The sequence below is a fragment of the Symphalangus syndactylus genome, chromosome 16, assembly GCF_028878055.3.
Source record: "Symphalangus syndactylus isolate Jambi chromosome 16, NHGRI_mSymSyn1-v2.1_pri, whole genome shotgun sequence".
Taxonomy (NCBI): Eukaryota; Metazoa; Chordata; class Mammalia; order Primates; family Hylobatidae; genus Symphalangus; species Symphalangus syndactylus.
Window position 1 is genome coordinate 38,379,006 of NC_072438.2, and position 14,487 is coordinate 38,393,492.

At 35.0% G+C, this 14,487-nt stretch overlaps 1 protein-coding gene across 8 annotated transcripts in view; it reads left to right on the forward strand.

Moving 5' to 3' along the window:
• PCDH7 (protocadherin 7) overlaps window positions 1–14,487 on the forward strand; it is a 423,650-nt gene that overhangs the window by 257,010 nt on the left and 152,153 nt on the right. Inside the window, exon 3 of one of the 8 annotated variants that reach the window (XM_063619459.1) lies at window positions 7,844–7,870. The exons of the other annotated variants lie outside the window; for them this stretch is intronic. Coding sequence (XP_063475529.1) covers window positions 7,844–7,870 — 27 coding nt within the window. The remainder of the gene's footprint in view (window positions 1–7,843; window positions 7,871–14,487) is intronic. 8 annotated transcript variants of the gene reach the window in all.

Here is a 14,487-nt window from a genome sequence, read left to right on the forward strand (position 1 = left end):
AGAATAATAAAGGATTCGGTTTTCACTCTCCTTAACCTTCCTCCTTAGTGTGAAGTCTTCTCATGCCAGTGTCGATCTGATATGAAAGTGCTTTGTGTTGTATATCACTGAATTTTTCTTTTTAAAAAAGTGCTACTCTCATTTATTTTTTGCCCTCTAAAATGATAGTCAGAGTTCATACATTTTACACTTTAGAAGCCATTCACCATTGTTGGCAGCCTATGTTCTATTTCTGTTGGTACATGAACTCTATGTTAGAACAGAATTGCAAGTAAACAGATAGGAGGAATAAGTTCAAGAGTTCTGTTGTACCGTAGATATGACTGTAGTTAATAACAATGTATTGTGTTCTTGAAAATCACTAAGAAAGTAGATTTAAAGTGTTCTTACCACACAAAAAATGGTAATTATATGGGATAATGTATATGTTAGCTAGCTCAATTGAGCCATTCTACTATGTGTACATATTTCAAAGCATCATGCACATGAAAAATATATAATTTTTGTGGATTTAAAATTTCAATTAATTTTAAAAAGGAGAGAATCACACAGGAGCAGTGTGCAAAGGGGAGTGTGAAGAGCAAAAGAGAAATTAGGAGGAGGCATTCTCTAGCCCCGTTGTCTTTTTCATGTGAATTTCTCCTTGAGGAGTCTTCACAAGCATTTTCAGCCAGTTCTCTCACTTTCAACTTCTCTCCCAGTTTCTGCTTACTTCTCTTCCTCATCCCACTTTTCCTGGCTCGTATACTTATGCCCTATTTTTATTCTCTCAAGAAAACCTTCACCACCTTCTCTCTCATAGGAGGTAGAATTGTGGTACCATCCAAGCACGTCACTGAGGTTTGGCTTGATCTTCCGAACAGGGCTGTCATCTCCCCTCAGACTCCTAATTTAAGAATCCTTTTTTATATTTCCTCCTTTTCAAAATAATTAACAAAACAACTCTTAACCCATTGTGTAATACATATGACCTGCTGCATTATATATAAAATGCTATTATGAAAGATGCCAGATTTTTGTTGTTTTTTTTTTCCAGTTACTTTGCATCCACTCTTTCCATCATATGGTCTCTTTAACTGTCCCTCACATATCCAGAACAGGAAGAACACTTGAATCTACATCTGATAGTACCTAGAGAGAGTACTGCAGAGTTGGGGAGGAATGTAGACATTTCCTGTGACATTGATTTTAGAAAGAATTAAAAATTTAAAGAAAAATATTTCATTGTTTTAAGCATTAAACATTAACTGCAGTTGGGATCTGACAGACATAATCTTTCTGCAAAATCAAGTTTGTCATATAGGTAAGTAATTGATAACATGCCTCTACTCTTATCTGGACATCACCTGCCTCTTGTTAGGATCAAGGGAGTAGGTAGCTGCAGGGGGCATCTTTCATAGCTTAATTTTGGTCTCTGACTGCTTGCACCTAAGACCATGTTGGAGTTACATTGGCCAAATCATTTGAAAAGAATATTATCTAAGTAACCATACATACACATATACAAGTAGATATAAATCTGTGTCTACATCCATAAGTGTATTTTTATCTTCATCTATCTAAAATTTAGTTTTTTTTTTAATGGGAAAAAAGTAGCAATTTTGTTTTAAGCTATAATTACTATGAGCCAAAGGATTCCTGATATTATTTGGACAAAGATGAAAATCAGTCTCTAAAAACTTGAGTGGAGGACTAGTTTGTTTTAAAGTCACTGCATGGGTCAGCATCTAACTTTCAAATCAACTATACCATTTGTTTAATAAAAAGCTAACTTTAACTTATGGAATTTCAAAGAAAAAGCTATTTCAAATTCAGAAAAAGAGCATACTTATACATTTGCATCATCATTCTTAGCTTTATTTTTCATCCCACTTTATTTCAAATAGTGTTGGAGGGATTACTTAACCCCTAAAATGTTAACATATTTTTGTTTCTAAAACTGTGTGGCCTAGTACAAATCAAGTGACCATAATCAGTATGCATTTCATGTAGAATGGAAACATAAGTGACATTTTGAAATATTTTAATTATGTTCAGAAGTGCTAGTGGATATGCCAAAGTCAGAATAAGATCCTGAAACTAATTAATGTGGCTTCATTTATCAAGAGCACTAGAGCTGTTATAAATACTAATAATAGCATTGTAACAGTATATTTCCATTTGTCTGTTGATACTGGCTGGGTACTGTCATAGTGCTCCACACCACTGAGTAGAAGGAAGGCTTTGTGTGAATTTCACAAAAAGCATTCCACATTTCTCTGTAGTAAGTTCTGAGACCTTTTTACTGACATTAGTATCCCTAGTACTAAGATTGGTTGATTTCAAGAAACAACTGTATTCATGTTCACAGAGTTGCAGGATTAGTAAAACACATTCCAAATTCAAACATACAAATTAATAAATATATGTAAAATAGAAAAAATTGTCTTGCTATTCTTTGGGGGAGGTAAAAGTGAGCCCAGAGGAGGGGTTCATATGCAAGGGTCAGTTTTTATATAAAATCTTGCCTCGTAACTAGAGACTGCTGAAACAGAAAAGACTTCAAAGTGACATTCTTGGATAAAGGCCTGGCCTTCATTTCTCATCCTTAAATATTTGGGAATCTTTGTCAGCAGAGTGTTTGTTCGACGCTTATTGTGAGAACATATGGAAAGAGCAATGGATTGGGAAACCTATATTTGGTCTTGAATCTTCTGTTCCTTGGGAACATTTTCTCCCAGCCAATTTTACTTCTCAGGTCTTTAGTTTCTTCACACATAAACATAAGGAAGTTGGACTCACTGACAGTATAGTTCTTTTCAATTAACTCTAAAGACTGTGATTCTGTGATCATTACTGTAAGATGACTGGTGCCCCAAAGAAAGAGTAAAACTTAAGGTTTAGAGTTGTATGCAGGAGCAAATTGCCTGCCAATATGTAATTCCAAAAATTTGTGTGTCCTTGTGAGTCACTTCTAAAGGTGGCCAGTTTGCTACTTCTATGACAATGAAATTTCCAGGTTAAATATAGAAGAGACCACCATGGGCAATATAGGTAATTCCAGTAGAATGCGGCAAAGGAAGGTTAAATAAAATGTTTATCTTAGAGAAAGAAAGCCAGCCACAGATGAGCATAAATATGTGTAAAGAGAAATGTCCCTGAAACTTTAGTTACATTTGTTTTCTGGGGCAAAAGCCTAGATTAGTAATACCATTAAAAAAAAAGAAGGGGACATTTGTGCACTGTTTTATATTTCATCATTTTGTTGTTGTTGTTGTTGTTGTTTTGGACAGAGTCTTGCTCTGTCGCCCAGGCTGGAGAGCAGTGATGTGACCTCTGCTCACTGCAACCTCCACCTCCTGTGTTCAAACGATTCTCCTGCCCAGTAGCTGGGATTACAGGTGCCTGCCACCACACCCAGTTAATTTTTGTATTTTAAGTAGAGATGGAATTTCACCATGTTGGCCAGGCTGGTCTCGAACTTGTGACCTCAAGTGATCTGCCCACCTTGGTCTCCCAAAGTGCTGGGATTACAGGCACGAGCCACCATGCTCAGCCCTTATATTTCATCATGCTTAGAAATTTCATTTGTCTTTGTTTTGAGTCAGAAGATCTACTAATTATTTATTAGACTGATATTTTGGTTTCTTTTTGGGACGCATTATAGATTATTACTTCATTTTTTTCAATAAATATTGTTCCAGGCTAGGATAGTTATAGAACAGACCTTGAGTTCAGATATTTTAACATCTAGTAAAATGGAAAGAAGATGGCTTTAGAAAGAGAACGGCTTGGGTTTTAGTGGTGACTATGCAGTCAACTTACTAATTTTGTGACCTTGGACAATTTATTTAACCTTTTTGACATTAAGTATTCTACTTTGAAAAATCAGCAAAATTTCTTACCTCCTGAACTGTGACAGAGTGAAATGAAAATATTTGTATGAAGCATGTGGCATTGTACTTATCATAAAGTAGATGCCCATCAATACGTAGTTGATCTACCTTCAGCTAACTCATCTTACCTTTGAAATAAGCACATTTTCCAATTTTTGAACTTTTAAACCTATGATTTAATCCTTGCTTTGCACAAAGATGTATGGCCCCGAGTAAACCATTGTCTTTTGGGGCTGCAGTGTTAATCTGCAAAAAGAAGGGTTTGAGCTAGATAATTTTAAATATTCCATTGTCTTCTCATCAAATTTTATCTCTTTTGGTTTACTTAGATTTAAAAGAACAACAATAACAACAACAAAATAGATGCACTACCATCCTCTGACCCTGTAACAACCACGGCATGTTATACCCCAAGACTATCATAATTATTGTGACTTTTTAAATTCAAAACTTAGTCTTTTGTAAGAATCACCTTGAAAAGCAGGATAATTTTTACCTGAAATAGTTAAAAGACTTGAGATATGTATTTTCAATTCTTTCTAAAACCAAGAAAAATTAATCTGCATATGGAATTCTTCTTTAAAAGTTGAAATTTTCCTTCTAGTATGGAGTCTGAGACATCTAACTTACAGTTTCTTTTGGCCTGCAATTGATTTCTCCTTGCCTGCTAAATGATAACTACTGATTACATTAATATTCAGGTCTGTCCTCTCTTCCCAAGAGGTCATTTTTAGTCTTTAAAAAAATTAGTCTATTTTCTCCTGAGAATAGAATTATTATTTCCCATGAAGATGGTTTGTAGCTATAAGTGCCTTTCTTAAAAGCACACAGAAAAGCAAAAAACAAACAAACAAGGAAAAAACCCACCTATTTCTACATAAGCATAAAATGATTCACTATTATATAGATATTGTAGCAAATCTGAAAAGCCGAACCAGTCAGAGACGTGTAGATAATCCTGGTTTCACCTCCTCCCACCAAGAAAAGTCTAATGACCTTATAATATCATTATGAAGAAATGGTTGAACAATGACAAAGGTGATCTTTGCACAATTTGATTTTTCTTATCTGAAATTTAAAACTGTTCTAATATAATCAGAATCCGTTTGAAAATGTCTTTATTGGCTGGTCGTGGTGGCTCATGCCTGTAATCCCAGCACTTTGGGAGGCAGAGGTGGGAGGATCACGAAGTCAAGAGATTGAGACGATCCTGGTCAACATGGTGACATCCTGTCTCTACTAAAAATACAAAAATTAGCTGAGTGTGGTGGTGGGCGCCTGTAGTCCCCGCTACTCGGGAGGCTGAGGCTGGAGAATTGCTTGAACCTGGGAGGCAGAGGTTGCAGTTAGTTGATATCACGCCACTGCACTCCAGCCTGACGACAGAGGGAGATTCCGTCTCAAAAAAAAAGGAAAGAAAGATAATATCTTTATCTTTGGGCGTAACATTCTACAATACACTATGACATTTTACACCTGCATGGAAATCACAGTATTCACAGATCATAAATTAGAGAAATTGGCCCTTTTTCTAGTCCATTCCTTTATGATTTTATGATGAGAAAGCTAATACATATTATTATTCTACAGTGCTCCAAAATCTTCTTAAAATCAAACAAACAACAACAAAAACAAAACTTAATCCAAGTATATCATGTAATTAATTTACAGATCACCTAAGTAAGAAGGTTAGGAAAAAGTAATAATCCATATCTATTTTATACCAGGTTTTTACTTGAAAATCTTTTTTTTTTTTTTCTTATTTACTTATTGCTTGTATGTCTTTTTTGTAAGGACACTCAGCTACTGCCTCAAAAGCTAAGTACAGACGTCAAGTTGGCTCCATGAACCTCATTTAATAGCTATAAAATGAGGTGGATATTATTCATAGTATCTCTGGGAAGTTTTGCCATTAGTAATTCTTGAATTATCTTACATAATTTTAAATCATGAAAATGACTTGTAAAATAGTATTTTTCTCCCCGTATTCTCAGCTTCTCAGGTGGCTGAGGCAGGAGGAACGCTTGAATCCAGAAGTTCTAGTCCAGCCTGGGGAACATAGTGAGAACTTATCTCCGAAAAAAATCAGTTTTCTTTTTCCTAGGTACCTATATAGAATTAAAATAAATGTGAATACATTTATTTTTTATATATTTTTGGAAATATTTTGAGATAATAGTACCATAAGAATATTTTTATTTTTAAATATTAGTTGGAATATGAAACAACAAAATAAAATATTGGTGCATAGTCATACTAATGAAACCTAAGAAATACTTTTCTTATTAGGGCAATTTAGGAGTGTGTGCTTAGGAGGAAAAAACCCTAGAAGTATATTAGGGGATATTTAATTTCTAGGGAGGGTATTGTACTGCAAATGGTGGTCACTCACCAGGTCACTGTCAAGATGAGACTGAGCTAAGGCAAGAATATAAATTATTTTAAAGGCCAGATTTGCATCTGCAAAAACATGGTATTTCCTAGAAAGCACACAGACATGAGTTGCATAAAAATACTCATTTATAAAAATTGTGTGTTTTATTCAGTTTGGCCATCTGAATCACCACGTGAGAAAGGAATATGAAAACATTAGACATCATGGTAGGCAGATAGAAACTGCACGATAGTACCATGTGATAAAAAATGAGGGATGCATACTGCAGAAAACACATTATTTTGGCATGTTTCTGCCCACAAGTGTATCAACTCCATTACATTTTTCTATATGATGAATTACTGAGAATAATTATACTCAGAATATTGTAATATGTTAGTTAGATAGATGGGTAGACAGAATTGTCACCTACATACTGTTAGTTATAAACAGTTGTAAACACTATAGTCTGAATTAAACAGAATTCTCAGTTTATGAGAAGCCCAACATTTTCCATATGCACTGTCATACTCCATTTTTTTCTAATATTCATATTTCATTAGCATTTAGTACACAGGCCTTGGGATTGTTGGAAAAGAAATATAACTATATTAAATTTCTATATTTGTGAACTATTTATCATTTAAGTTATCAACAAGGCCTAGTTAGTTTTGTTTAAGACACTAAATCAATTTAAATCCCACCTCTTTTACTTTTGATATGCAAATATTTTTACTTTGATGTTGTAGCAATATAAATTGAAGTTTGCAACATGAACTGCCAATGCTAATTTGATTACTTTTGTATTAGTGTTTAGTGTTACAAAAATAACAAGAGATTATTTTTTCAATGAAACTGGGAATGGAAGAACTCTTTCTCTGCAGGCCCTCTGCAATGATGGTAGTATTAATGCATGTACATTAATGCCTGATGATTCTCATAGAACAATGAATGTGATCTTGAAGGCAAATCATTCAAGATTTTTAGAAAAACTGACAGCTTGATTTCTCTTTTTTAATTGAAAGTTCATCAAAAAGTCCTCACCTTACTTTTTAACAGATCAGAGACTTCAAATCTACTTAAAATATTTATTGTAGATGATTTAGGCCACAATTTATTTTTAGCATTAAAAATGTTTTATGTGAAGACAAGGTGCCTGAATTGTGAATGCAAAAGTTTTTGGACAGAAGTGAATCACAGTTTTTTTTTTTCCAGAAACTTGTTTCTTAGATTATTTGATTTATTTGATAAAGTTGAAGAGATTTCTTATGATCTGTCACAACAAGAATGGTGTAAATATCTGATTGCAAAACAAGCTAAGACAGGTACTCCTAAAACCTGTTGAAAAACAATTTTTTTCTCTCTCTTTTTAAATAGTACTTATGAATGGTATCTCTCCAAATATATACATCTCACTAATATATATAGACACATAATCTGTAAGATATCCCAGTGATGGAGCTGCAGTAATATTGGCCACCTGTAGTGTGCCTGCAGCGTGCATGTTGCTTGTCTGTTTCTTGATGAAATGTCTGTGTAGTGTCTGTAATTTGTATTATGCCTGAAAGTCTCTATGCTCATTAACCTTTTACAGGTGCCGCACCATTCCAAGGAACTGCAGGTACTAAAAGAATGGGCAGTACTTACAAAGTAGAGGCACAGAACCCTTGTAAGCTCTAACCTCTCCTTTTGCCTACCTTTAGGCAATGTTTTGGAGGTCGCTGGTCTAACACTCTATTAGCTAGAGATTCATAACCAAGCCAAGGAAGTGAAACAGAGGAGTAGCTAATGATTGAACAGGGGTTATGTTGTATACTTCCAACATATCACTGATTATCTGACACCCTTCCCCACCAAAAAATGTATAAATTTCAGTGAAAAGAGAGAGGGAGAGAGATTGAGAGATATCAATTAATCATTACTTTATATATCAAATTGTCAAAAGTTTTGCCTCAAACTATGTCTAGAAAAATGTATTAGAATTTATTCACATGCTATTGACTTTTCAAAGGGTTCCTGATAATATATGTGGTACCTGGAAATAGAATACAGAAGTTAATCAGATTAGAATGTAGACAAATACAGACTAATAGACTGAAGGACCATATACAAAATTTATTACACTAATAAATATTGAGTTCTATTTGGCAGATTCTCTTTATGATTATAGTATAATTTTATATAATGTAGTCAAATAAGAGCAAGCATTCAGCATTATTCTACATTTTTTCTTTATAAAATTTAAAAATTTTGTGCCTAAAGAGGAAAAAAACATGCAATGATAGCTTCAAAGTTGAGCAATGTGCATATATCTATGTATCTATCTATATATGTATGTACACACACTATATAGGCACACACTATATACACACAATATATAGAGAATATATACACTATAGAAATGTTTTCAGCATGATAGCAACTTGAGTGATAGAGAATTCTCTTCCAGAATGCTACTTACTATGATTTTGCATTAATACCTGTAAATTCCATGTGTGATAGAAAAAGAAAGAATTCTTACCCTTTCTATCCAGTGCTTTTGTTTTCTTTTTCAAAATAGTCACTTTGGTTTACAGATGTTTTCTTTTATATACTGTACCATGTTTAAGAAGGATATAAATCAATCTACCTTGGGTAAACACTTATTAAGTAGCTACTAAATAGGCTTTGGCAAACTACTCCTATAATCCCACAGACTTGCTAGAGTTAGGGAATACTATTGTGATTATGAAAATCATTAATGCTATTAGAAATATTGATGTCAATGATATTAGCCTTCATCATTGAAACCATTTTCAATAGCTAAATGTGGGCACAGCATTATATGATCCCACTTCTGCTTAATGGCCTCACAATCCAAATTGCCATCTTGCTCAACTTCCCATTTTTAAAATGCAAATTTTTTATAAGTTATTTATGGATATTGTTAAGAATAATAATCCATCCTCTTTTTTATAGTAGGTATAAAATAATTATTGTTAATTTTTTACATATATAATGAAAGAAAATTGAGGTCAGGTATAGTAAGGAAGAGAGGTATTCCATTTTCTTCACTTTAGAAAACGGGATTCTACAGATGTAAATGCTCACTGCTTTGTTCATTTCTTCATCTGTTTTTCACGATACACCAGGTTCTTTCCATCTAGATGTTATGTTTTTCAAAAAGCCATCTATTTTTAAAACTCGTTCTCCTCCAGTATAGTCTGGAAGCACTCAAGACTCAAGTACCACGGAAATGTTGTGAGTTTTAAAATGATGTCTGCTAAATTATGCCATTGGCTGAACCTCACTCCTCACCCCCAAGTCAGAAGGTCAGTTTGTGTTTTGCCAGCTGTCATTTTTACCTAAATGGACAACTTTCCCACTGGATCCTATGAAAGATAATGTGAAAATGACAAACAGTTCATCTTCCTCCAAAGGGCACCGTTGTGAGAGGGAGGAAAGAGGAGAGAGACTAGTCAAGAAGAAAAGAGTTAAGGAGGGATATCCCTGATAAAACCAGCACTTAGCCCTTAGTTTCATTTAGATCACTCTCGAGACTGAGGAACTGATTTTTTAATATTTTATTTAATCTTAATTTACATTTAAATAGCCACATTTGGCTAGTAGTTATCATATGGGACAGTGCAGATTTAGATCCTCGGGTTCTCATTTAACTTTAAAAGGCAAAGGTTAAATGTTTTTACTTTAGTATTTGAAATTGACACCAAAGAATAAAAACAGTCATCGTTCTTTTGGAGAGTCAGTGTTCCTTTGGTAATTCTAGATTATTTCTCTTGGCTTCCTGTGGTTTTAGCTTCCTCTCTCACAGAAAATAATTAAAATATTGCTTAAAATTAAGATTTATATAAAATACATATATTTATGTATTAAATGTATATAAAACAGTATTTACATATATAAACACACCTATACACACAATTTTTCTTTATTAGAGGAATTTTACTAAATATTTGGAAAGACTTCATGCAATTATTGGACATGGAACAGTCCTTAAAACTTATTTTGTGTGGTGAGTAGAGCCATGTCTTTGAAATCAAACAGATGAATGATCAAGTCCTACTTCTGTGACTAGGTGAATGACTTTGGGCAAATAATGAAACCTTCTGAGGCCTCAGTTTCCTTATCAAAAATCAGGGATCATAATGCTTTGTACATGGTAGAATTGTGTTGAAGATAAATGAACTAGTAATATAAAGCAGGGAGCATTGTGCTTGGCTCATAGTGTTTGTGAAGTAAATATCAGCATGTCAGCCAGTCTTACTTTTAATGTTGCATAACCGTCATATGATGCAACATGTCCTCTAAGGAAACTTTTATTCTTTATGGTGGCTAATAACAGATAATTCCCAATCCAGCTGAATACCAACAGTGCCACTGGGTTTCAGCACTTCTTCCTCCACTGGCCACACAAAGATATGAGATGATCTTACAGTATAACAACAACCTTATACCGTTAGGGGGAAATGATAGTATTTTCAAGTGTTTGAAGAATTGTCCCAAGGAAGAAGAAATAAATGTAATGTAATGATGCTTCCTCTTCAGCTTCCAGTTTTTACTTTTGCTATTGTCAAGCCATGTCCCCGTTGCCTTTCAGATGGGGCTAATTTCTTTACTGTAGCCATGCTTAGGGAATAGACCTCGTAAATCATCTTATAAATCACAAGAGTTAGCCATAGGAGAAGGAGCTGATGTTACTAGAAGAGACAGAAAAAATAAAAAGACGAATGCTAAAATACATATAACAAGCTCTTCACTCCTTGCTCCCAACTACTGTTGCTAATGTCAGTGCCCAAGGAGGACTACTGTCCCATTCTTTTTTTTTTTTTTTTTTTGACGGAGTCTTCTTCTGTCACCAAGGCTGGAGTGCAATGGCATGATCTTGGCTCACTGCAACCTCTGCCTCCTGGGTTCAAGTGATTCTCCTGCCTCAGCCTCTTGAGTAGCTGGGATTACAGGTGCCCGCCACCACGCCTGGCTAATTTTTGTATTTTTAGTAGAGATGGGGTTTCATCAGGTTGGCCAGGCTGGTCTTGAACTCCTCACCTCATGTGATCTGCCCGTCTCAGCCTCCCAAAGTGCTAGGATTACAGGTGTGAGCCACTGTGCCCGGCCTGTCCCATTCGTTTTTGATAGACAACCCTCAGAGATGAAACTGCCACTCAGAACTTCTATAGATGTTTCCTTCATCTCACATGTGCTGTGTGTAAAGTTGGGGGAGCCAAGGTATATGCTTACCTATGGCTCTTCCAATGCTAGTTTCTGCATTTCCCATGTATGTGATCCTACATAGGTAGATGCTGTGTTTGACAATTTTTTGAAGTAAATTGAAGAAATAAGGTGTTCAGATACATTCAAGTCTGGTCATGATGGTTTACCTTTCCAAGGTGCCGCCGTGCTCCATTCATCTAATGAAACCATAATCGAGACTGAGTTAAAACATAAACAGAAGGAGCCTTCAAAGCAGCAAGATGCTATGAAAATGACAATAATGATAAATAACATGGTTCATAAAGTGTGAAACTTCATTAATTGTAGGGAAAATCCGTTCCTAAAGTATTAGGTAACTGTCAAAAAACAGCATTGTCATATCAGGGCATTAGATACACTGTCGTTTTAGGTTTTGATACTGCTTTACAAGAAAAAGTCAACTAAAGCCAGTACATGAGAAAAGAAATGTAGAAGTTTTATTTTTTATTATTTTTATAGGAAAAAATACTTTAAGAGATTTCAAGACCATGTTCAAATTAGATTTTTTTTTTTTTGGCCAAATAGTGATAATCCCAAAAAAACTTCTGAGAGTTGGAACATTTATTCAACTGTAAATTATATGAAGATTGTAATAAATTTTATTTAAAACCTGCAATGCCCACTAAATGTTTAGAAGAGAGAGTGTGTCTGTGTGGGTATAAATTCACAGTTCATAGCATCCCCAAAATGTGTAAGTCTGGAGACCAGAAAGGGAAAAAAAATGCTAAGTTGGTTAACTAGTTGAATAGAATATTAACATGGGCAGTGAAAAAGACTGTATTATCAGTAAACATTTTAAGGTATCAGTACAGTTATTTTATTTAGAAAAATAAGTATAATGGTGGTGTGGGGGGCATCCTACTAACTGCTAAGGTTGGAGTAAAAACCGTCAGAAATATTATTGATTCTTATAATCTACAATTATGTATTTTATCTTTGTTAAATGTCTTTATAAAATTTCATTAAGAATAAATTATGCATTTTTGCCTTTATGTAAATTATCTCAAAGTATAAGAAATGGAAAGCTGTAGAATTTAGCCAGCCATTGGAAAGGATGCCCTGAAATACCTGTGTTCTCACCCCAATACTCTCGCTATTTCTGTTCAGTATCTGTGAACTGACACGATGACCCGTGACACCTTTGTTGTACCTATGCTTTGATCAAAATAAGCAGCCATTCAGAAGTAGATGGAAAAAAGCAAATTCATTTATCTTCGTTCTGTACCACAAAAATTGGAGTCCAAATAGAGTAAGCAGAAACTCAAATTTGAAAAGATAGGTGATAAAAACCAAGTTTGTATAGAATTTGAAGATCAGCTTTCTAATATGCCTTCCTGAAGGCATGGTTGATACGTAAATACTTCAAACTTCTACTTAGTCACTTGAAATTACTTCATATGTTGAGATGGTCCTATTAACATTTAAGTTTCTGTGTTCAGGTTTAGACTATTCAATGTTTTGGTAAAAGTCAAAGCATATAAACTTTGAAAATGTATAAAAAATCACTATCCTTTGTTAAAAATATACAATATTAAAATTACAGTTTTCTAATATAGGTATATTCAAAACTATCACCCAAATTGGCTTTTGGGTGATAGCTAAAATATCTCTATATAAAATCTGGGCTGTTTAATGTAGCAATTGTTAGCCAATTATGACAATTAAGCAGTTGAAATGTGGCTAGACAAAATTGAGATGTGCGGTTAGTATTACAAGCACACCAGATTTAGAAGATTTAGTAGAAATAAAAGGAATATTAAATATCTCATTTTTTTATTGATCACATATTGACACAATATTTGGATATATTAGGTTGAACAAAAGACATTATTAGAATTAATACCATTTTAAATTTTTTAAACATGGCTTAAAGGGCATTTTAAATTATGTTTGTGGTTCTCATGTGGGATTTACGTTATATTTCTTCTATTGGTCGACATTGATGCAGACAGTTTATACGCATAAGGTAAACGGCAATTTAAAGATGGATGACGGCCGAGCGCGGTGGCTCACGCCTGTAATCCCAGCACTTTCGGAGGCAGAGGCGGGAGGATCATCAGGTCAGGAGATCCATCCTGGCTAACACGGTGAAATCCCGTCTCTACTAAAAATACAAAAAATTAGCCGGGCGTGGTGGCGGGCGTCTGTAGTCCCCGCTACTCGGGAGACTGAGGCAGGAGAACGGTGTGAACCCGGGAGGCAGAGATTGCAGTGAGTCGAGATCGCGCCACTGCGCTCCAGCCTGGGCGACAGAGCGAGACTCCCTCCCAAAGGCAAAAAAAAAAGATGAACGAGGAAGGGTGTGTTTATTTCCTATTTCCACTGTACACATTACCACAAACTTAGTGGCTTAAAACAGCACATTTATTATCTTACAGTTCTGGAGTTCAGAAGTCCAAAGTGTATCTCACTGGACTAAAATCAAGGTGTCAGTAAGGCTGCGTTCCTTTTGGAGACTAGTGGAGAATCCCTTTTCTTGCCTTTTTCAGCTTCTGAAGGCTGCCCTCCCACATTCCTTTGCCAGTGGCCCTATTTTTCTGTCTTCAAAGCCATATTGAGCCTCATACTTCTAACGCTGAATCTCTCCAGGGCTCCCTCTCTGCCTCCATCTTCTCATGCAAGGACCCTTTGATTACATTGAGTCCACCAAGATTATCCAGGATAATCTCCCCATTTGAAAGTCAGGTGATCAGCCACTTTGATCCTCCACCCCTTGCCATGTAACCTAATGTATTCACAGGTTCCTGGGGTCAGGACATGTACATCTTTGGTGGCCATTATTGTGCCTCTTCAATATTTATACATATATTTATATTCACGTCAAATTAAATATATAAAAATCCATGTATCTTCTTTCTTTCTGTCTTGCCTTTGCCCTTTCACAGAACCTTAGTGCCTTTCTTTAGACTTTCTCCTATGTTTCCCTTTTGGTAGTAATTTTCCTTATCGTCTAACACATGCTGACTATCTCACCCAAATAGTCATAGC